The sequence below is a fragment of the Hyperolius riggenbachi genome, chromosome 10 (genome assembly GCF_040937935.1).
Source record: "Hyperolius riggenbachi isolate aHypRig1 chromosome 10, aHypRig1.pri, whole genome shotgun sequence".
NCBI classification, from domain to species: domain Eukaryota; kingdom Metazoa; phylum Chordata; class Amphibia; order Anura; family Hyperoliidae; genus Hyperolius; species Hyperolius riggenbachi.
Window position 1 is genome coordinate 231,221,163 of NC_090655.1, and position 22,277 is coordinate 231,243,439.

Here is a 22,277-nt window from a genome sequence, read left to right on the forward strand (position 1 = left end):
GACGAAAATCCGCATGCGGCGGGGCCGAATGCGGATTTTTTTTTGCAACCACGCGGATTTCCGAATTCGTGGATGAGGCACATCCGAGCATCCCTGCTCACAGCTGTCAGCCATTGAGATTCCTGGAGATTTATGGAGCTGAAGCTGCAAGATCATCAGCTGTTTGTGTCCCGACTCCCGACTCCTTTCCGTCCGCTCGTCTGCTGACATGTTATATGACACAGAACACATCTGCAGAACAAGGTTCCCCTGGCTTGCTGCACTGCCCGAGGCTGTATGCCGAGCTCCATATCTTCAGCGTGCTTTCTCTCATCACAGCAGTGAAAGAGCAGTACCCGATGACCGCGCCATATATTTCAAATACAGGAAGTGAGCAGCAGCAATGTCGCTTCCTGTATATTGCGCTGTCATTGGGCATCAGCTACTCACTTACCGCTGTGATGAGAGAAGGCACCGCTGAGGATATGGAGCTCGGCATACAACCTCGGGCAGCGCAGCAAGCCAGGGGAACCTTGTACTGCAGATGTGTTCTGTGTCGTATAATATGTCAGCAGACGAGCGGACGGAAGGGAGCCGGGACACAAACAGCTGATGATCTTCCAGCACCGCTGTGATGAGAGAGGCGCCCCAGACAGCGCAGCTGCAGAGGAGGTCTACTGCTACATGGTGCCGGCGGGCGGGCAGGCAGGCCAGCGGGAGCGAAGGAGCGGTCACACAAACAGCTGATCTCCCAACTGCTACAGCGCCCCAGTCTTCCTGCCGCCCAAGGCCAAGGCTTTGGTGGCCTGCCCACAAATCCGGCCATGTGTGGGGGTGGGAATAGTTCCTCCGAATAGCCCATTGTGTCCTGAAAACTACTCATTGCATTGCTTTGCGCACGCATTTTTTTGTCCTCATGCAAGGCCTGAGTTGCACCTGAAAGCGTGGCCTTCTCCTCCTGCGCCTCCTCCTGTTCCATCACGTCTGCTGCTGCTGGGTTAGCGTTGCCGCCCGGTCCCTGTTTATTGAACCTCTTATCTTTATTACATTTATGACTGCATGGCGGTACAAAGCATGCTATCCGCACGCTTCTTGTCCTCATGTAAGGCCTGGGTTGTTGTGTCTCAAAGCGTGGCCTTCTCCTCCTGTTCCATCACGTGTGCTGCTGCTGCTGCTGAGTTAGCGTTGCCGGTCCCTGTTTATGGAACCTCTCATCTTTATTACATTTATGACTGCATGGCGGTAAAAAGCATGCTATCCGCACGCTTCTTGTCCTCATGCAAGGCCTGGGTTGTTGTGTCTCAAAAAGCGTGGCCTTCTCCTCCTGCGCCTCCTCCTCCTGTTCCATCACGTGTGCTGCTGCTGGTGCTGGGTTAGCGTTACCGGTCCCTTTTCCTGGAACCTCTTCTCTGTATTACATTTATGACTGCATGGCGACAAAAAGCATGTTACCTGTGCAAAGAAACATGACATTTTCCACATTTAAAAGACAGTTTTTCCTTTGAAACTTTACAATCAATTTTCTCAAAAACTATAAGCTCTTTTTGAAATATTTTTTTCCCTCTTGTACCCACTCCCAAGGTGCACATACCCTGCAAATGTGGGGTATGTAGCATGTAAGGAAGCTTTACAAAGCACGAAAGTTCGGGTCCCCATTGACTTCCATTATGTTCGGAGTTTGGCGCGAACACCCGAACATCGCGGCGATGTTCGGCGAACGTTCGCGAACCCGAACATCTAGGTGTTCGCCCAACACTAGCCCCTTCCCGCCCTTTCCTTGGCCAGACATAATAACAATGCTGCTTCTTCTCCGATGTAGAGAGGAACTGATCGGTGCTGCTTCCTCCTCTCCTCTTATACAGTCTGAGCGGACCTGAGGGGAGACTGCTCTGAAGAGGGCGGAGCCACAGGCAGATTTGGCAGATCTTCTAAAATATCTTTGTATGCAGCTAATGTTTTATTAGTGTTGGTAATTCTGGTTCCTCAACTTTTAACGCTTTACATGTCTGCTGTTTAGCAGCTGCGATACATACAGATGAGAGTTTATATTTGCAGTAATTCGTTCTGTCACCTCAGACACCAGTATAAGTATCACTCCTAAATATAATGACTCTCTTGATTATTTCACACTCACTGGACATACAGCTGCACTAAATGATTGATGATCTGTGTCCCTCCAGGATCCCCCCTCTCCTTGTAGTAAATGGCATTGTTACAATATAATTACAAACATCCTGTATTTCGGAACTCTGAGCTGGCATTGCCGGGAGCAGTACAGCCGGGGGAATGCTGAATATTACGGGGCAGCTGCCGGTGTCGCGTCGAGACAGTACTCCCATCGAGTTGGTATACCCCCTCTTCTGCGCACGCGCATAGCCATTCTGCACATGCGCAGTAAGGCTATGGACAAACTACTGAAAGATCCATCCGCGGCTTATCGATCTTTCCTATCTCCGCAAGCCAGCAGCGGAGACAAGCTGCTGGTGCCCGAGGACACCGACCAGCCTGGTGGTGACCCCTCAGAGCATTACGCCAGTTGCCTGGTCACCTCCAGACCCCCACAACAGCCGCCTGCTCACCCTATCCACACAGTTTTTTAAAACTTTCATAGTGTGCACATCCGCGGCCACTGCAGCTATAGAATTCTGGAGGGGAGAGCGAGGAAGGGGGAGCCCCAAGGTGAGGGAAGGGGGTGGAGAGGTCCCCCTTCCCCGCCGCTGTGCCTACCGCTTCCCCTTCTCTGCGCTGCCTCCCCTCCTGCTGGGGGGGGGGGCACCTGGCTACCTATTCTGGGGACTACCAGATAATTGGCTAGATATACTGGGGACATATACACCTAGGTACATATACTGGGGACGCCTATACACCTGGCTACATGTACTGGGCACATATACCCCTGGCTACATATACTGGTGACACCCATACACCTGGCTACATATACTGGGGATACCTATAGACCTGGCTACATATAATGGGCACATATACCCCTGGCTGTATATATTGCTGACACCTATACACCGAGCTACATATACTGGGGACACCTATAGACCTGGTTACATATACTGGGGACACCATACACCTGGCAACATATACTGGGGACACCTATTCACCTGGCTACCTATACGGTGGATACCTATACACCTGGCTACATATACCGTGGACACCTATAGACCTTGCTACCTATTCTGGGGCACCTATAGACCTTGCTACCTATTCTGGGGCACCTATAGACCTGGCTACCTATTATGGGGCACCTATAGACCTGGCTACTTATTATGGGGCACCTATAGACCTGGCTACCTATTCTGGGGCACCTATAGACCTGGCTACCTATTATGGAGCACCTATAGACCTGGCTACCTATTATGGGGCACCTATAGACCTAGTTACCTATACTGGGGGCACCTGTTTTGGGGTACAGCCAGGGCCGGATTTGTACTTCTTACCGCCCAAGGCCGACTATTACCAGCCGCCCCAACCAAAACCGTATCCTACCACCTCTCTCCACACACACCCAAAAAACTTTGGGCCGATGGTGTCCACTATTGCGGCTAATGCCGAGGTCTCCATGGCAACGTGAAGTGAATCAATCACGTCACATGGGGGAACTGGTCAATCAAGCGATCTACAGGTGATGGGCGTGGTGGGAGCCATCCACCACACACACATAGTCAAAAGTGGCTCACAATTGGACATTGGGTGGGGTCAGCAACACGTAAAAGTGAGTCCTGTACCCACTGCTGTCTCCAGGGTAACAGCGCTGGCCATCAATAATTAAGAAATGGGTACTGTGAGAGGCTGCTTTCTGTATTCTGTACTATTTGCTGGTACTGCCCCTGGTCCTTTCATCCCCCACACCAAGTGCGTGAGACCCGGCCTTCTGTAACTGCCTGGAGCTGCTGGTAGGTCATTGAACAATGTCTGGCTTTTTGCTAGTCACACACTGTTCACAGACGTTTGGTTAACGGACTGCAGCTGCCTGTAGCACAGCACAGGCAAATGCCAGCTGGTACTAATAGTGCAGTTATCCTGATCACTTTCATTTGTTTGGACACTTGCAAATAATGCCCTGCAAATAATGTCCACTGTCTGCAGGCCGCCCCTTGTTTATCTTGTGCCCTAGGCCATGGCCTATGTGGCCTTGCCAGAAATCCGGCCATGGGTACAGCATCACATAATACCGCAACACAGAGCTGCACATCCATCCCACCTGTTCCGGGGAAAATTGCGGCGGCAAATTTGAAAATTACAACACTGCTCTGCCTCCACCAATCACATCTACAGAAGCTTCTCTCATCAGCCAATAGCACGGCCAGAATATTTCTCTCCACATTGTGAATCGGACATTTACAGTAGGGTGCAGATAAATATTGTTTATACAACTGGGTGATTCTAAATGAAACCTACATGAATTGTATTTTTTTTTTTATTTCTAATAAAAAGCTGACAGGAGGAGAAGATGCAGCCTAAATAGACATTCCCAATACTATATACGGTAAATGAAGGACACGAATAGTTACACCACTGTATGCTTGTTGCGTGAAAGAAGAGACTACAGTCGTATCGCACCATAGGTTATATGAAACTTGTGTCACTATCAGGAGAAACGCTCTGAACGACTTATATTTAGCCGATACGGAACGTTGTTGGCTGCCTGTCTTTTCTGTTAATTAACCCCTAATCTGGCGTGTAGCTCGACATTTATAGTCACGGATTTAGGCAATAGTTACTGAGGTGGGTATGACTGATTAGAATCAGGAGACTTCTAATCAGTCACTGGTTTAGGCACTACCGTAGTTACTTAGGTGGATATAGAAATGGTTTAAAATATACAGTAGTATTAAGCGATTTGGCAGACAGTGTGGGTGGCTCTGAAAAGAGCCTTTGGGTTCTGTGGAATAACTTTCGCTGCAGGAATTACTTGCTCTTGGCGGCCTTGTGGCTCTCGGTCTTCTTGGGCAGCAGCACGGCCTGGATGTTGGGCAGGACGCCCCCCTGGGCGATGGTCACCCCACCCAGCAGCTTGTTGAGCTCCTCGTCGTTGCGCACGGCCAGCTGCAGGTGGCGGGGGATGATGCGGGTCTTCTTGTTGTCCCGGGCGGCGTTGCCAGCCAGCTCCAGGATCTCAGCGGTCAGATACTCCAGCACTGCGGCCAGATAGACCGGAGCTCCGGCCCCCACCCGCTCCGCATAGTTGCCCTTCCTCAGCAGCCGGTGAACACGGCCGACTGGGAACTGCAGCCCGGCCCGGGAGGAGCGAGTCTTGGCCTTGGCACGAGCCTTGCCGCCTTGTTTGCCTCTTCCGCACATGATGATTTCAGATGATTAGCAGTAAAAGACTGTAACGCAGAATAGCCGACTTCACTACTCCTCCTACCCTATATACTCTGCTGCCCGCCCCGCGCTGTCCCCTGATTGGCTCCTGTCCGATTCAGCCAATGGAATGCAGGACCAGCATTTCACCAATCAGCAAACTCTGGGCGTTCCTCTGCGCTGAAATCACCAATGGGATGATCTTCGGGTTCTCAGTAATGCGTTTTGCACACGGCGCGTCTCCAGCCAGTGAGAGGGAAGGAAATCATCAGCCAGTGACGCTGCCCAATAGTGTAGAGAGAAGAGCTGCAGCCTGATTAGCATAGGCCGCCTATATAAGGAGGGGAGGGGGCGCTGCTCCTCATTGGCTATCATTCATAAAGCATTTCCGCATGCGGAAATGCTTAATACCGGTGACTTTACCGAACACTCAGCAAAATCCCAATTCATAAAGACTCTTTCCGCATGAAAAGCTGACATTCCCGTGCAGAGCGATACATTTCCGCCTTGTGCGGAGTTTTTCTAGATTAATCTAGAAAAAGTAACAAACCCGTCCATTCATAAAGATTAGAGCAAGCGGTATGCGGAAGGAAAATACCGCTTGCTCGACAGTAGCGATAGGCTGGCGGATTACGTGTAAATGAATAGGACGGACCTCCCAAGCAGCATCAGACAGAGGAGCGCACGGAGGGAATCGGGCAGCTTTTATGTTTCCGCATGTCTTCCGCCACGCTACCGCCAGCTTCCTCCAGAAAACCTCCGCACTTGTATCACAACAGGCAACTTTTTTATGAATGACCACCCTGAAGTCTTAAGTACCGCTTGCGGAGAAGAACGGTGTTTTCCCGCACTACCGACAGCCTCTTTATGAATGATAGCCAAAGTGTCTTCGCACTCTGCAGAGTTACTGAGAATCCGCAGTCATGCCTGAACCAGCCAAGTCCGCCCCGGCGCCCAAGAAGGGCTCTAAGAAAGCGGTGAGCAAGACTCAGAAGAAGGATGGCAAGAAGCGCAGGAAGACCAGGAAGGAGAGCTACGCCATCTACGTGTACAAGGTGCTGAAGCAGGTGCACCCCAACACCGGCATCTCCTCCAAGGCCATGAGCATCATGAACTCCTTCGTCAATGACATCTTCGAGCGCATCGCCGGGGAAGCTTCCCGCCTGGCTCATTACAACAAGCGCTCCACCATCACCTCCCGGGAGATCCAGACCGCCGTCCGCCTGCTGCTGCCGGGAGAGCTGGCCAAGCACGCCGTGTCCGAGGGCACCAAGGCCGTCACCAAGTACACCAGCGTCAAGTAATCTTCCCTCCATACTGATCATAGCCCAAAGGCTCTTCTAAGAGCCACCCACACACATTCATTGCAGAGTTGTTATATGCTATTGCTTCTTAGTGACAAAACTGGGAGTTTGCCTCCACTGTTAATGCCACTCAAACACAAATTCATTCATACAATCTGTACGGTGGTTCCTCCTGATCCCTGAAGTTTTTGTGCGGTTCCGTTTAAAAGTGAATGAACCCGACGGACTACATAATGTAGGACCCACTGCCCAACACGTGTCTAATGTGTATAAGGGATTCTTTTACTTCCTTGTGGGGATGATCCGTAAAATGTGATTGACTGCTAGTTGCCGACTGTCCTGAGTGACTCCTGCTTTTGTAATGAGATGAGACTGAACGAATTACCTGCAGCGTTTAGAAGGATGTTTTTAAAAAGCAGTTAAAGAGAATCTGTATTGTTAAAATCACACAAAAGTAAACATACCAGTGCGTTAGGGGACATCTCCTATTACCCTCTGTCACAATTTTGCCGCTCCCCGCCGCATTAAAAGTGGTTAAAAACAGTTTTAAAAAGTTTGTTTATAAACAAACAAAATGGCCACCAAAACAGGAAGTAGGTTGATGTACAGCATGTCCACACATATAAAATACATCCATACACAAGCAGGCTGTATACACCCTTCCTTTTGAATCTCAAGAGATCATTTGTGTGTTTCTTTCCCCCTGCAGCTATCTTCCACTGAAGTGTCAGGCTGTTTCTTCCTGCAGAGTGCAGACAGCTCTGCCTGTATAATTCCTCAGTATGTGAAAGCCCAGCCAGCTCAGAGGAGGATTTATCCAGCTTGTAAAAGATAATAGAGCAGAGAGAAGCTGCACTAATCTAAATAACACACAGGCAGTGTGCAGAGAGGGGCCTGGAAGGGGGAGATGCATCACAGAACCACAACACTGAAGAACTTGGCAGCCTTCCAGACACAGGCTGACAAGTCTGACAAGAGAGAGATAAGTTGATTTATTACAGAGATGGTGATAGTAGAACGTGCTGCAGTAAGCCAGAACACATTAGAATAGCTTTTGGAACTTGTAGGATGAGAAAAAACAGGATGAAATTTTTGTTACGGAGTCTCTTTAAGGGCTGATCGGAACAGCTGAATTCCGATTTCGTCGAAATTTCGTGTACCGCATGCGAAAACCGAGTTTCGTGTTCCGAATTTTCGTGTTCCGAGTGCATTTCTATTAAATTAAATAGTGTTAACTTCTGCGGTTAATTGTAAAGCCCCCGTACATGCTATCATCACCAAATTTGGCATGTATGTTAAGCAGATGAGTAGGAACATGGTAAAAAAAAATTGTGAAAAGAGCTTATAGTTTTTGAGCAAATCGATTTCAAAGTTTCAGAAGAGCTCTGTGTGCCGCTGCTGGTCTGGTCTCCTGCATTGCATTGTCCAATTACGCTCTCACAGGAAGTACTGCGAGAGCGTGATTGGACAGTGTCAGTGCAGAATACCAGACCAGCGGCACACAGAGCTATCGCTCTCAGTAAGCCGTTCCGCTGGCTGGCTGGAATTCTGGAGGTGGGGGGGGGGAGTGCGCAAGGGGGGGCCCTAGGTGAGGGAGGGGAGGCTTCCCCCCCTCCCCGCCGCTCTGTGCCCACTTTCCCACCTTCCTGCGCTGTGCCCCCCTCTATGCTCTTAGGAGGTCCTGCGCACCTGCCGATCCTGCAGAATTCTCCTGGGGATGAATGGCTGTAGACAGCCTCTGCAATCTGTATTGCATAAACTAGAAACACGAAAATTATTTGCTAAAACAATAATTTTCGGCAAACAGTGTCAAACAAAATGGCTGCTGGGGAATCCCCGTTCCCCGGAGGCCACCTCAGAGTGTCAGAATACGCGTTATTTCACATGAATGGGTGGGTCCAGGGGATTAGGGCACCTCCTGCTCTGGTCACCTGGACCCACCATCTATGTGAAAAATCACTGCTTTCGCCACTCTAGTGTGGCCTCCAGCGATCGGGGATTTCCCAGTGGCCATTTTGATTGCATCACTGTTTGCCGAAATTTCTTGTTTTAAAGGCAAAATTTTCGTGTTCTCAGCCTCTGCTATACAGATGCAGAGGCTGACTGTGACCATTCAGTGGTGGGAGTTCGTCAGTGTGGGAGGGTGGTGGGATGTCATAAGAGGATACTGGCGTGGGATCACTCCTGAGGTTACTGGCGTGAGATTATTGCAAGGTAAGTATCCCTGGTTAATTTAGAACAATAAAGGACTTTTTTCGTTGTCGTGTTTTTATTTCTTTTTTTAACTCTGCTGAAATGGGTAAGGGCCGGTTTAAGCAACAATGGGGCCCCAGGGCAAAATAAACCATTAAGGCATTAAGAGACCTTTTTTGCAGCTGGTATAGTCAGGGTGTGAAGCCCCAATCGGTCAGAGCTCCACATTCTGGCTATTCCAGCCTGCATGGGGAACAAGGGGTTAAAAAGTTTCAGGAGGGGGGACCCCACAATTTTTGTTTTAAATTCCCGCACTCTAAACGTTAAAAAAAAAAAATTGGGAAAATAGGAAAACATGCCAGGGATCTTCATACAGCCATATTGCGGCTGTATAGCGATCCCTGGCCAAAGCGCTGCGGCTGCGTATAGACCCCCTGGAAACCCCTTCAGGAAATTTATTGCGCTTTTGTTTGATGCATGTAAAATTACACTACCGTTAGGTTTGCTACTAAAATTGACATTTACCGCATTTAAAAGTATACTTTTTTTCCTTCGAAACTTTAAAATCGATTTTCTCAAAAACTATAAGGTCTTTTTGAAAAATTGTTTTTTCCTCTTATTCCTAATGATCTCCTTAACATACCCTGCAAATTTAGGGTTTCTAGCATTTAAGGTGGATTTGCTATTAACCATTAAAGTCGGCAGGTTCTTAAATGTGTTTTTTTTCCTTTGAAACTTTAAAATCGATTTTCTCAAAAACTATAAGTAGTGTTGGGCGAACAGTGTTCGCCACTGTTCGGGTTCTGCAGAACATCACCCTGTTCGGGTGATGTTCGGGTTCGGCCGAACACCTGATGGTGTTCGGCCAAACTGTTCGGCCATATGGCCGAACTAAGAGCGCATGGCCGAACGTTACCCGAACGTTCGGCTAGCGCTGTGATTGGCCGAACGGGTCACGTGTAGTGTTGGGCGAACATCTAGATGTTCGGGTTCGGGCCGAACATGGCCGTACTCCGAACATAATGGAAGTCAATGGGGACCCGAACTTTCGTGCTTTGTAAAGCCTCCTTATATGCTACATACCCCAAATTTACAGGGTATGTGCACCTTGGGAGTGGGTACAAGAGGAAAAAAAAATTAGCAAAAAGAGCTTATAGTTTTTGAGAAAATCGATTTTAAAGTTTCAAAGGGAAAACTGTCTTTTAAATGCGGGAAATGTCTGTTTTCTTTGCACAGGTAACATGCTTTTTGTCGGCATGCAGTCATAAATGTAATACATATAAGAGGTTCCAGGAAAAGGGACCGGTAACGTTAACCCAGCAGCAGCACACGTGATGGAACAGGAGGAGGGTGGCGCAGGAGGAGAAGGCCACGCTTTGAGACACAACAACCCAGGCCTTGCATGAGGACAAGAAGCGTGCGGATAGCAATTTGCATTTTGTCGCCATGCAGTCATAAATGTAATACAGATGAGAGGTTCAATAAACAGGGACCGGAAACGCTAACCCATCACAGATGTTCATTGTTCATGTTACTTGTGTTGCGTAGTCGTTTCCAATCCAGGATTGATTCATTTTAATTTGAGTCAGACGGTCTGCATTTTCTGTGGAGAGGCGGATACGCCGCCGATCTGTGACGATGCCTCCGGCAGCACTGAAACAGCGTTCCGACATAACGCTGGCTGCCGGGCAAGCCAGCACCTCTATTGCGTACATTGCCAGTTTGTGCCAGGTGTCTAGCTTCGATACCCAATAGTTGAAGGGTGCAGATGGATTGTTCAACACAGCTACGCCATCTGACATGTAGTCCTTGACCATCTTCTCCAGGCGATCGGTGTTGGAGGTGGATCTGCACGCTTGCTGTTCTGTGTGCTGCTGCATGGGTGTCAGAAAATTTTCCCACTCCAAGGACACTGCCGATACCTTTCCCTTTTGGGCACTAGCTGCGGCTTGCGTTGTTTGCTGCCCTCCTGGTCGTCCTGGGTTTGCGGAAGTCAGTCTGTCGGCGTACAACTGGCTAGAGGAGGGGGAGGATGTCAATCTCCTCTCTAAAGTCTCCACAAGGGCCTGCTGGTATTCTTCCATTTTGACCTGTCTGGCTCTTTCTTCAAGCAGTTTTGGAACATTGTGTTTGTACCGTGGATCCAGAAGCAGGGGCATAGCAATAGGGGGTGCAGCGGTAGCGACCGCATCGGGGCCCTTGGGCCAGAGGGGCCCCGAATGGCCCTCCCTCAACTACAGTATTAGCTCTATATTGGTCCTGTGCTCATAATAATCATTTATATATATACTTTGAATAGTGGTAATCATTAACAAACTATTCCCCATCCCCTTCTTGCACCTCTGACATTGTAGTTGCCATTGGCAGCTTTTAGTGCGTCGTTTCAATTTCTATGTATAGAGTGCATGGGGGGCCCCATTGTAAAACTTGCATCGGGGCCCACAGGTCCTTAGCTACGCCACTGTCCAGAAGGGTATAAACCTAGTAATTGGTGTTGTCCAGAATGCGCACAATGCGTGGGTCGCGTTCAATGCAGTCCTAGGCCGAAGAGGTCATAGCCTAGGGTCACAAAAACCTGTTTATTTGGGCTATTTCAATGGTGGCGAGTCTGACGTACATAAATCGCAGCAATGGCCGTTAGCAACGTCTGAATCTCACGAAATGTGTCATGCAGGTAGAAGACATATTGTTAGACTTGGGCTCCAAAGATGGGTTCCCTACATCTCTGCAAACCAGAGTTACAGGGCTCCAAATTTGGTAAAATCCCCCATAGGCTTTCATTGGGCCTCCTATTTACAGTTCCAAAATCTCACATCTTTTCAAAGGGCAATTACTCAGCAGTGGCAAATTTTCTAGCATTGTAGGGACCCTTAGGGGGAACATGACTGGTGAGTTTCGGGCCCCTAGGCCGAAGAGGTCATAGCCTAGGGTCACAAAAACCTGTTTATTTGGGCTATTTCAATGGTAGTGATGGTGACGTACATAAATCGCAGCAATGGCCGTTAGCAAAGTCTGAATCTCACGAAATGTCTCATGCAGGTAGAAGACATATTGTTAGACTTGGATTCCAAAGATGGGGTCCCTACATCTCTGCAAACCAGAGTTACAGGGGTCCAAAATTGGTAAAATCCCCCATAGGATTTCATTGCCTCCCTATTTCACTTTCCAAAATCTCACATCTTTTCAAAGGGCAATGGCTCAGCAGTACCAAATTTTCTAGCATTGTAGGGACCCTTAGGGGGAACATGACTGGTGAGTTTCGGGCCCCTAGGCCGAAGAGGTCATAGCCTAGGGTCACAAAAACCTGTTTATTTGGGCTATTTCAATGGTAGTGATGGTGGCGTACATAAATCTCAGCCATGGCGGTTAGCAAAGTCTGAATCTCACGAAATGTCTCATGCAGGTAGAAGACATATTGTTAGACTTGGATTCCAAAGATGGGGTCCCTACATCTCTGCAAACCAGAGTTACAGGGGTCCAAAATTGGTAAAATCCCCCATAGGCTTTCATTGGGCCTCCTATTTACCGTTCCAAAATCTCACACCATTTCAAAGGGCAATGGCTCAGCAGTGGCAAAACTCACCAGTCATGATCCCCCTAATGGTCCCTACAATGCTAGAAAATTTGGTACTGCTGAGCCATTGCCCTTTGAAAAGATGTGAGATTTTGGAAAGTGAAATAGGGAGGCAATGAAATCCTATGGGGGATTTTACCAATTTTGGACCCCTGTAACTCTGGTTTGCAGAGATGTAGGGACCCCATCTTTGGAATCCAAGTCTAACAATATGTCTTCTACCTGCATGAGACATTTCGTGAGATTCAGACGTTGCTAACGGCCATTGCTGCGATTTATGTACGTCACCATCACTACCATTGAAATAGCCCAAATAAACAGGTTTTTGTGACCCTAGGCTATGACCTCTTCGGCCTAGGGGCCCGAAACTCACCAGTCATGTTCCCCCTAAGGGTCCCTACAATGCGAGAAAATTTGGTACTGCTGAGCCATTGCCCTTTGAAAAGATGTGAGATTTTGGAAAGTGAAATAGGGAGGCAATGAAATCCTATGGGGGATTTTACCAATTTTGGACCCCTGTAACTCTGGTTTGCAGAGATGTAGGGACCCCATCTTTGGAATCCAAGTCTAACAATATGTCTTCTACCTGCATGAGACATTTCGTGAGATTCAGACGTTGCTAACGGCCATTGCTGCGATTTATGTACGCCACCATCACTACCATTGAAATAGCCCAAATAAACAGGTTTTTGTGACCCTAGGCTATGACCTCTTCGGCCTAGGGGCCCGAAACTCACCAGTCATGTTCCCCCTAAGGGTCCCTACAATGCTAGAAAATTTGGTACTGCTGAGCCATTGCCCTTTGAAAAGATGTGAGATTTTGGAAAGTGAAATAGGGAGGCAATGAAATCCTATGGGGGATTTTACCAATTTTGGACCCCTGTAACTCTGGTTTGCAGAGATGTAGGGACCCCATCTTTGGAATCCTAGTCTAACAATATGTCTTCTACCTGCATGAGACATTTCGTGAGATTCAGACTTTGCTAACGGCCATTGCTGCGATTTATGTACGTCACCATCACTACCATTGAAATAGCCCAAATAAACAGGTTTTTGTGACCCTAGGCTATGACCTCTTCGGCCTAGGGGCCAGAAACTCACCAGTCATGTTCCCCCTAAGGGTCCCTACAATGCTAGAAAATTTGCCACTGCTGAGTAATTGCCCTTTGAAAAGATGTGAGATTTTGGAACTGTAAATAGGAGGCCCAATGAAAGCCTATGGGGGATTTTACCAAATTTGGAGCCCTGTAACTCTGGTTTGCAGAGATGTAGGGAACCCATCTTTGGAGCCCAAGTCTAACAATATGTCTTCTACCTGCATGAGACATTTCGTGAGATTCAGACGTTGCTAACGGCCATTGCTGCGATTTATGTACGTCAGACTCGCCACCATTGAAATTGCCCAAATAAACAGGTTTTGTGACCCTAGGCTATGACCTCTTCGGCCTAGGACTGCATTGAACGCGACCCACGCATTGTGCGCATTCTGGACAACACCAATTACTGGGTTTATACCCTTCTGGATCCACGGTACAAACACAATGTTCCAAAACTGCTTGGAGAAAGAGCCAGACAGGTCAAAATGGAAGAATACCAGCAGGCCCTTGTGGAGACTTTAGAGAGGAGATTGACATCCTCCCCCTCCTCTAGCCAGTTGTACGCCGACAGACTGACTTCCGCAAACCCAGGACGACCAGGAGGGCAGCAAACAACACAAGCCGCAGCTAGTGCCCAAAAGGGAATGGTATCGGCAGTGTCCTTGGAGTGGGAAAATTTTCTGACACCCATGCAGCACCACACAGAACAGCAAGCGTGCAGATCCACCTCCAACACCGATCGCCTGGAGAAGATGGTCAAGGACTACATGTCAGATGGCGTAGCTGTGTTGAACAATCCATCTGCACCCTTCAACTATTGGGTATCGAAGCTAGACACCTGGCACAAACTGGCAATGTACGCAATAGAGGTGCTGGCTTGCCCGGCAGCCAGCGTTATGTCGGAACGCTGTTTCAGTGCTGCCGGAGGCATCGTCACAGATCGGCGGCGTATCCGCCTCTCCACAGAAAATGCAGACCGTCTGACTCAAATTAAAATGAATCAATCCTGGATTGGAAACGACTACGCAACACTCCCGGACCCCAACCAAGTAACATGAACAATGAACATCTGTGATGGGTTAGCGTTTCCGGTCCCTGTTTATTGAACCTCTCATCTGTATTACATTTATGACTGCATGGCGACAAAATGCAAATTGCTATCCGCACGCTTCTTGTCCTCATGCAAGGCCTGGGTTGTTGTGTCTCAAAGCGTGGCCTTCTCCTCCTGCGCCACCCTCCTCCTGTTCCATCACGTGTGCTGCTGCTGGGTTAGCGTTACCGGTCCCTTTTCCTGGAACCTCTTATATGTATTACATTTATGACTGCATGCCGACAAAAAGCATGTTACCTGTGCAAAGAAAACAGACATTTCCCGCATTTAAAAGACAGTTTTCCCTTTGAAACTTTAAAATCGATTTTCTCAAAAACTATAAGCTCTTTTTGCTATTTTTTTTTCCTCTTGTACCCACTCCCAAGGTGCACATACCCTGTAAATTTGGGGTATGTAGCATGTAAGGAGGCTTTACAAAGCACAAAAGTTCGGGTCCCCATTGACTTCCATTATGTTCGGAGTTCGGGTCGAACACCCGAACATCGCGGCCATGTTCGGCCTGTTCGGCCCGAACCCAAACATCTAGATGTTCGCCCAACACTAACTATAAGGCCGATTTTGAATTTTTTTTTCCTCTTGTAGCCACTGGGGGCCCCTACAAGCTCTGGGGCCCTGGGGCAGCTGCCTCCTTTGCCTTAATGGTAGCGCTAGCCCTGCCGGGGTCCGCTTGTTAAAGGGGAACCCCGGATGGCACCATGAACCCCCCAGGACGTCGGCTGCCCCCACCTCCTCCTGGGGCACCGGAGGTGGGGAAGAGCCCCTTGTCCATGGATTGGACAAGGGCTCTGGGGGAGAGGGGGAGGTTGGTCGCCCCTCTCCTCCAGAGCCCCCCCATACCATGGACCATGCGGGCTGGTATAGCTCAGGGTGCGAAGCCCCATGTGGCCGGGACTCCGCATTCTGGCTATCCCAGCCTGCATGGGGGACAAGGGGTTAAGGAGGCTTGGGAGGGGGGACCCCACGCTGTCTGTTTTCATGAAATGTACACAATATGTATACAGAACTCGGAATGCAGTAACCTGTACTGCAGCAGTGTCATTTTACACAGTTTAAAAATCATTTTTCCTATGAAACTTTAAAATCGTTTATTTCAAAAACTATAAGCTCTTTTCACAAAAAAAATTTTTTACCATGTTACTACTCATCTGCTTAATATACATGCCAAATTTGGCGATGATAGCATGTAAGGGGGCTTCACAATTCACCACGGAATTTAGCACAATTGACTTCAATGTAAACACGAATTCGGTACTCGGAATTGCAGAATTTTCGAGTTTCGAGTGCTTACTCGGAACTGCCAAATTCCGATGGCAAACTCGAAATTCGTAATCCGAGAGCTCAGCCCTATAATATCACCACAGACAGCAGACCTCTTACATTTGAAGATGCCATGGTCGCACCCAAAACACACCAACCCCATGTCCAGTGTATGGGGAGAACAGTGAATGAAGTGACTAATTGTATTGCTCTACTGTGGCATAAATACGAAGTGGTTTAGTTGATGGAAGATTTCATTATACCTAAACTGAAGTAGGTTAAATCACTTTAAAAAGCGCACTTGTATATACGATAACTATGTCCAAATCCAGGCAGCGTTGTCTTAGTAATAGTAAATCATGTATCCATGTTTAGTGCGGGACTCAACTTACAACCTCCTGGAACGGAACATGTTTGTAAGTAGGGGACGGCTTGTATTGCGGGGAGATTCCTCTAGCAGCCCAGGCTGGCTGGTGGCAGGGGCGCCGCGAGGCATAAAGCGAACCAAGCCGTCGCTTGGGGCCTCAAGATCGTAGGGGCCTCGGCGGCTCAGTGACGTCGGCGTGACGTCACTGTTTTCCCGCAGCCACCGCGGGGCTGGCAGAGCAGAGTAGGGCAGGGCTACGGGAAGATGGCCGCCGCTGAAGCCCTGCTCTGGAGACTATGCCTCCAGTACAGGGCTTCGGGTGGCCATTTTCCCGTAGCCATGATTCAATCAGCGCGGGAGATTGGAGGAGGGAGGGAACTCCGTGGGAACTGTGCGCCTGAGGAGCCGGCCAGGAGAGGAGACGGGGAGAGAAGAGTTCTGCCAGTGCCAGGTGAGTAAATTCTTTTCTTTTTGCAGCTCTGAAAATGTGCCCTAATTGTGTTTGATTTCTGCTGAATTGTGCCCTAATTGTGTTTGATTTCTGCTGAACTGTGCCCTAATTGTGTTTGATTTCTGCTGAAAATGTGCCCTAATTGCGTTTGATATCTGCTGAAAATGTGCCCTAATTGCGTTTGATTTCTGCTGAACTGTGCCCTAATTGCGTTGGATTTCTGCTGAAAATGTGCCATAATTGCGTTTGATTTCTGCTGAAAATGTGCCCAAATTGCATTTGATTTCTGCTGAAATGTGGCCCAAATTGCGTTTGATTTCTGCTGAAAATGTGCCCAAAGTGCGTTTGATTTCTGCTGAAAATGTGCCATAATTGCGTTTGATTTCTGCTGAAAATGTGCCCAAATTGCGTTTGATTTCTGCTGAAATGTGGCCCTAATTGCGTTTGATTTCTGCTGAAAATGTGCCATAATTGCGTTTGATTTCTGCTGAAAATGTGCCCAAATTGCGTTTGATTTCTGCTGAAATGTGAAATGTGGCCCAAATTCTGTTTGTTTTCTGTTGAAATGTTGCACAAATTGCGTTTGTTTTCTGCTGAAATGTTGCACAAATTGCGTTTTTATTTTCTGATGTCTGGGGTAACTGTTGCTGCATTTATTATTTAATGGTCATAGTTGGCTATATTTGCTGTGCTACTGTTAAGCTCCGCCCATACAATGTCATGGCCAAATTCATCTTCGGCGCGGCGCAATCACCCCCACATCCATTTTCCCCGCAAACAGCCCCGCCCCAATCCACCCTCCAGCTCCACCCATATGTCATGGCCACGCCCACTTATGCGGGATAGCCACACCCATGCTTCGCGCGCCGCAGGATAGGGCCACTTCCTACAATCCGCTTGGGGCCACAAAAACCTTAGCTGCACCCCTGGCTGGTGGATAAACAACGTGGCATGATTCCTTCCAATAAGCAATCCCGACATCCTCCGAGATCCAGAGGATCTTTCAGGATAGAATCGCAACCGAATCGCGCAGAGATAACTGAGTTCACATAATGAATCTCCCAAACAAAGCTTATCACTGGGCAGCATGGTGGCTTAGTGGTTAGCACTCTTGCCTTGCATCGCTGGGTCCCCCGGGTTGGAATCCCAGCCAGGTCAACATCTGCAAGGAATTTGAATGTCACTTTCTTCTCCCTGTGTCTGTGTGGGGTTTCCTACGGGCACTCTGGTTTCCTCCCACATCCCAAAAACATACAGATAAGTTAAATGGCTTCCGCCTAAAATTAGCCCTAGACTATGATACATAAACTACACGATACATTCATAGACATAGGACTGTGGTAGGGACTAGATTGTTAGCTCCTCTGAAGGACAGTTAGTGGTTAGACAATATACTCGGTACTGTGGAAGATGTCGGCGCTATAATAAATACTAAATAATAATTATCAGTAACCGACCATCCAGATGTCTATTGAAATAATAAGTATTTCTGAATAGAGCTGCAGCATTGCGATCACTTCCTATAACTGGCGGCTGATGCTGGACAGGGATCCTCAGCCCGGCTGATCTGCAGTAACGAGTGCCGTGTAGCTCCCCAGCCGGCTGCAGCACACGGAATAGATACATGAAGAGCAGCAACATCCCAAACATTGTATCTATTTCTATCATCTGTTACATTCAGGGGCGTAGGAATAGGCCCTGCAGCCCCTGCGCCCGCAGGGGGGCCCGGCCCCCCCCTGGGGCCCGCTCGGGGCCGTTTTGTGGGTGCTGGAGGGGTGGCAGCATGAGGGGAAAGCCTTGCCCACAGTCGGCGGGGAGAGGGGTAGTTCCCCCCTCTCCCTCACCTCGGGGCTCTCCCCTCTGCGCTCCCCTCCAGCTCGTAAGTGTCTGTGGGGCTGTGGTGGGCAGCGAGCGGCGGGCAGATACATACCTGCTTCCGTGCGTTCCATCGGAGACTTCTCCCTCTAGCGGCTGACGTCACTTCCGGAAGTGACGTCAGCCGCTAGAGGGAGAAGTCTCCGATGGAACGCACGGAAGCAGGTATGTATCTGCCCGCCGCTCGCTGCCCACCACAGCCCCACAGACACTTACGAGCTGGAGGGGAGCGCAGAGGGGAGAGCCCCGAGGTGAGGGAGAGGGGGGAACTACCCCTCTCCCCGCCGACTGTGGGCAAGGCTTTCCCCTCATGCTGCCACCCCTCCAGCACCCACAAAACGGCCGCGAGCGGGCCCCGGGGGGCGCTCAGAAAATCTGCAGGGGGGCCCGGTGGGGCCTAGTTACGCCCCTGGTTACATTGTTTCCATCCTGACCCCGGTTTCCTCTCTGATGTGAGATGCGAGGTTCCCCTGAGCCGATACACATAAATACATACTTGTGTTGTGAGTATAAAGGGCTGCAGAGACATTCCGCTATTCCTCCTCACTGCTTTATTATTACTATTAATAATAGTCATCATCATCTTCTAGCAGTTTTTTATACGATTGCATAAATAGGACAAACAAATAAGAAGTAAAATGGCGGGCTGCTGGGACAAAGCACTGCTTTTGGCGGTACATTTGAAAAGTAACGACTGACACCCCCCCCCTAATAGCCAATCAGAGAGAGGTACGTAAGCGCAGCGCCCAATGAGAAGGCAGAGCGTAGTATAAATGGGAGTAGCAGCAGCAACGTAGCACACAGAGCTCGCAGAGTAACGCTGATTATCAGGCATGGCCAGAACCAAGCAGACCGCCCGCAAGTCCACCGGAGGGAAAGCTCCCCGCAAGCAGCTGGCCACCAAAGCCGCCCGGAAGAGCGCCCCGGCCACCGGAGGAGTGAAGAAGCCTCACCGCTACCGGCCCGGTACAGTGGCTCTCCGAGAGATCCGCCGCTACCAGAAATCCACCGAGCTGCTGATCCGCAAGCTGCCCTTCCAGCGCCTGGTGCGGGAGATCGCCCAGGACTTCAAGACCGACCTGCGCTTCCAGAGCTCGGCGGTCATGGCTCTGCAGGAGGCCAGCGAGGCTTATCTGGTGGGGCTCTTCGAGGACACCAACCTGTGCGCCATCCACGCCAAGAGGGTCACCATCATGCCCAAAGACATCCAGCTGGCCCGCAGGATCCGCGGCGAGAGGGCATAATAATCACATATTACTCTAATATCGCACCACAAAGGCTCTTTTCAGAGCCACCCCACATTCTCCATACAGAGCTGTAGTAGTGCCGCTGTCACACCAACTCCTTACAATTCTGTAAAATGTAGATGTTAAAAATCACCTGATACTCTACGCACTCTATCCTGAGGCAAATCACTTCTGCTATACTACTAACGTGCATATGGGGAAGCTGAAACAGTAAATAATGTATCTCCCCCACGGAGAGATTGCTGCAAATCCATAAAAGACATGCGACGTCATGCAGAAAATGTTTAGTGGTGTAAGTTTTCAGCTACGGCAGCCCCTCAATTTTTTTTCTAAAATTTTACAGCGTTGAGCCACCGTATAACCGTGTGCTAGTTGTCCGATTCCTAATAGAGATGGGAAGTTCGGATCTTTTCAATGATCCGGATGATTCGAATCGGATCATTGAAGAGATCCGGATCTTTGATCCGAATCTCGGATCATTTTACTACGGAAGCATTCGGGGGTGAAATGGATAGCAGGACAGGTCTTTCCCTGCTGTGGATAGGAGAAGGGGAGGGAGTGGACACACAGAGAAGGGGAGAAGATGGACAGAGGGCAGGGAGTGGACAGAGAAGGGAGGAGGGACGAGCAGAGAGCAGAAATGTTTGCTTGCACACAATACCCACATGCTGCAATCATACGCTGTACATATATTTCACCTATATGTTCATCTGTATACTTTGAAAGAAAAGGTCGCACAGTGAAAGAAAGCATTCCCAGAAGATAAGTGCAGCTGTTTAGTGCCGAGTGCAGGAGGATTATATTGCCTTTCAATCGCACTGTCTGCAAAGTTACTGTGCTGTGCTGAGCCAAAAGCTTCCCATGTGATCACTGTGCACAACTACGGAACAGACAGCCTATAATGGGCAGCACGTTATAGCCAGTATGTGTGCTCTACACACATCTGGCAGTGGCACCCATGTCCCCTCTACCTGTCCCTGCAAGGCTGCCTCCCCTGAGTCCCCTCCAACAGGGCAATCCATCTCAGCTCTGCTTGCTTCCAGGACCCTGCTGCCCGCTGAGAGGGGGCGTGTCACTCCTGGCCCCGCCCCTTTTGCGATCCAAATCACTCATTTTGATGATTCGGATGATCGACTCATAAAATAGATTCGGATCAAAGATCCGAATCGTTCATGATCCGGACAACACTAATCCCTAATCACACAAAGCTTGCTACTTTTTGTTTAAGCTCCCAAAGAGCAAACAATCTAAGAAAAGTAATCTTGAAGTTAATTCAGCAACAGCTTATTAATTGTTCTTGTAAATGTGCTTATTAATTAGGTGATAGGACATCTGAGAAATATTGTGATTAGGGCCCCAAAACGAGATTCCCCCGAATGTTTATGACGTAACTGGAGAACTTAAAAGGACGTGCGAAGTCTCTGCACCAGCCAAATACAGCAGGCCTCTGTTCATACTAGGGAGTACAATACAGTAGTTATACAGCACAAAAGTGATGAGATGACGACAGACCAGTAGTGGGTGCTCCGAGAAGAGCCTTTGGGTCTCCCGTGTAGCCGGGTGAGAGGCGGCGTAGGGCGTACAGCAGCCAGCCAGGCACAGGAGGAAATAAGGCTTCCTTTCCATGGGCTGTTGAGCTGTGTGCTCAGCAAGCAGTTACCAGGCAGCAGTTGTGAGAGTTTGAGAGGCATTTCACTGCCTATAAACAGTCCGTGGAAAGGATGGTCAGTATCACTAAACAGCACAGAAGCAGGATATAAAAGCTCTGTAGGGAAGGAGTGGGTGGCTCTGAAAAGAGCCTTTGGGTTATGCTCGGTGCGGGCACAGTATGGAGGGAAGATTACTTGGCGCTGGTGTACTTGGTGACGGCCTTGGTGCCCTCGGACACGGCGTGCTTGGCCAGCTCTCCCGGCAGCAGCAGGCGGACGGCGGTCTGGATCTCCCGGGAGGTGATGGTGGAGCGCTTGTTGTAATGAGCCAGGCGGGAAGCTTCCCCGGCGATGCGCTCGAAGATGTCATTGACGAAGGAGTTCATGATGCTCATGGCCTTGGAGGAGATGCCAGTGTCGGGGTGCACCTGCTTCAGCACCTTGTACACGTAGATGGCGTAGCTCTCCTTCCTGGTCTTCCTGCGCTTCTTGCCGTCCTTCTTCTGAGTCTTGCTCACCGCTTTCTTAGAGCCCTTCTTGGGCGCCGGGGCGGACTTGGCTGGTTCAGGCATTGCTGCGGATTCTCAGTAACTCTGCAGAGTGCGGAGACACAATGAGGAGCAGCGCCGCCTCCCCTCCTTATATAGGCGGCCTATGCTAATCAGGCTGTAGCTCTTCTCTCTACACTATTGGGCAGCGTCACTGGCTGATGATTTCCTTCCCTCTCACTGGCTGGAGACGCGCCGTGTGCAAAACGCATTACTGAGAACCCGAAGATAATCCCATTGGTGATTTCAGCGCAGAGGAGCGCCCAGAGTTTGCTGATTGGTAAAATGCTGGTCCTGCATTCCATTGGCTGA

At 49.3% G+C, this 22,277-nt stretch overlaps 4 protein-coding genes across 4 annotated transcripts; 2 read left to right on the plus strand and 2 right to left on the minus strand.

Annotated features, from left to right (window-relative positions):
- Nucleotides 1–4,896: 4,896 nt before the first annotated feature.
- On the minus strand, nucleotides 4,897–5,289 carry LOC137536164 (histone H2A type 1-like). The gene has a single exon (XM_068258251.1). It carries the CDS (start codon nucleotides 5,287–5,289, stop codon nucleotides 4,897–4,899), a length of 393 nt encoding a protein of 130 aa, XP_068114352.1.
- A 926-nt stretch (nucleotides 5,290–6,215) lies between these two features.
- On the plus strand, nucleotides 6,216–6,596 carry LOC137536418 (histone H2B 1.1-like). Its single transcript, XM_068258617.1, has one exon. It carries the CDS (start codon nucleotides 6,216–6,218, stop codon nucleotides 6,594–6,596), a length of 381 nt encoding a protein of 126 aa, XP_068114718.1.
- A 12,758-nt stretch (nucleotides 6,597–19,354) lies between these two features.
- LOC137536419 (histone H3) lies at nucleotides 19,355–19,765 on the plus strand. Its single transcript, XM_068258618.1, has one exon. The coding sequence runs from the start codon at nucleotides 19,355–19,357 to the stop codon at nucleotides 19,763–19,765; it is 411 nt and encodes a 136-aa protein (XP_068114719.1).
- Nucleotides 19,766–21,608: 1,843 nt separating this feature from the next.
- On the minus strand, nucleotides 21,609–21,989 carry LOC137536420 (histone H2B 1.1). The gene has a single exon (XM_068258619.1). The coding sequence runs from the start codon at nucleotides 21,987–21,989 to the stop codon at nucleotides 21,609–21,611; it is 381 nt and encodes a 126-aa protein (XP_068114720.1).
- Between the last annotated feature and the right edge of the window lie 288 nt (nucleotides 21,990–22,277).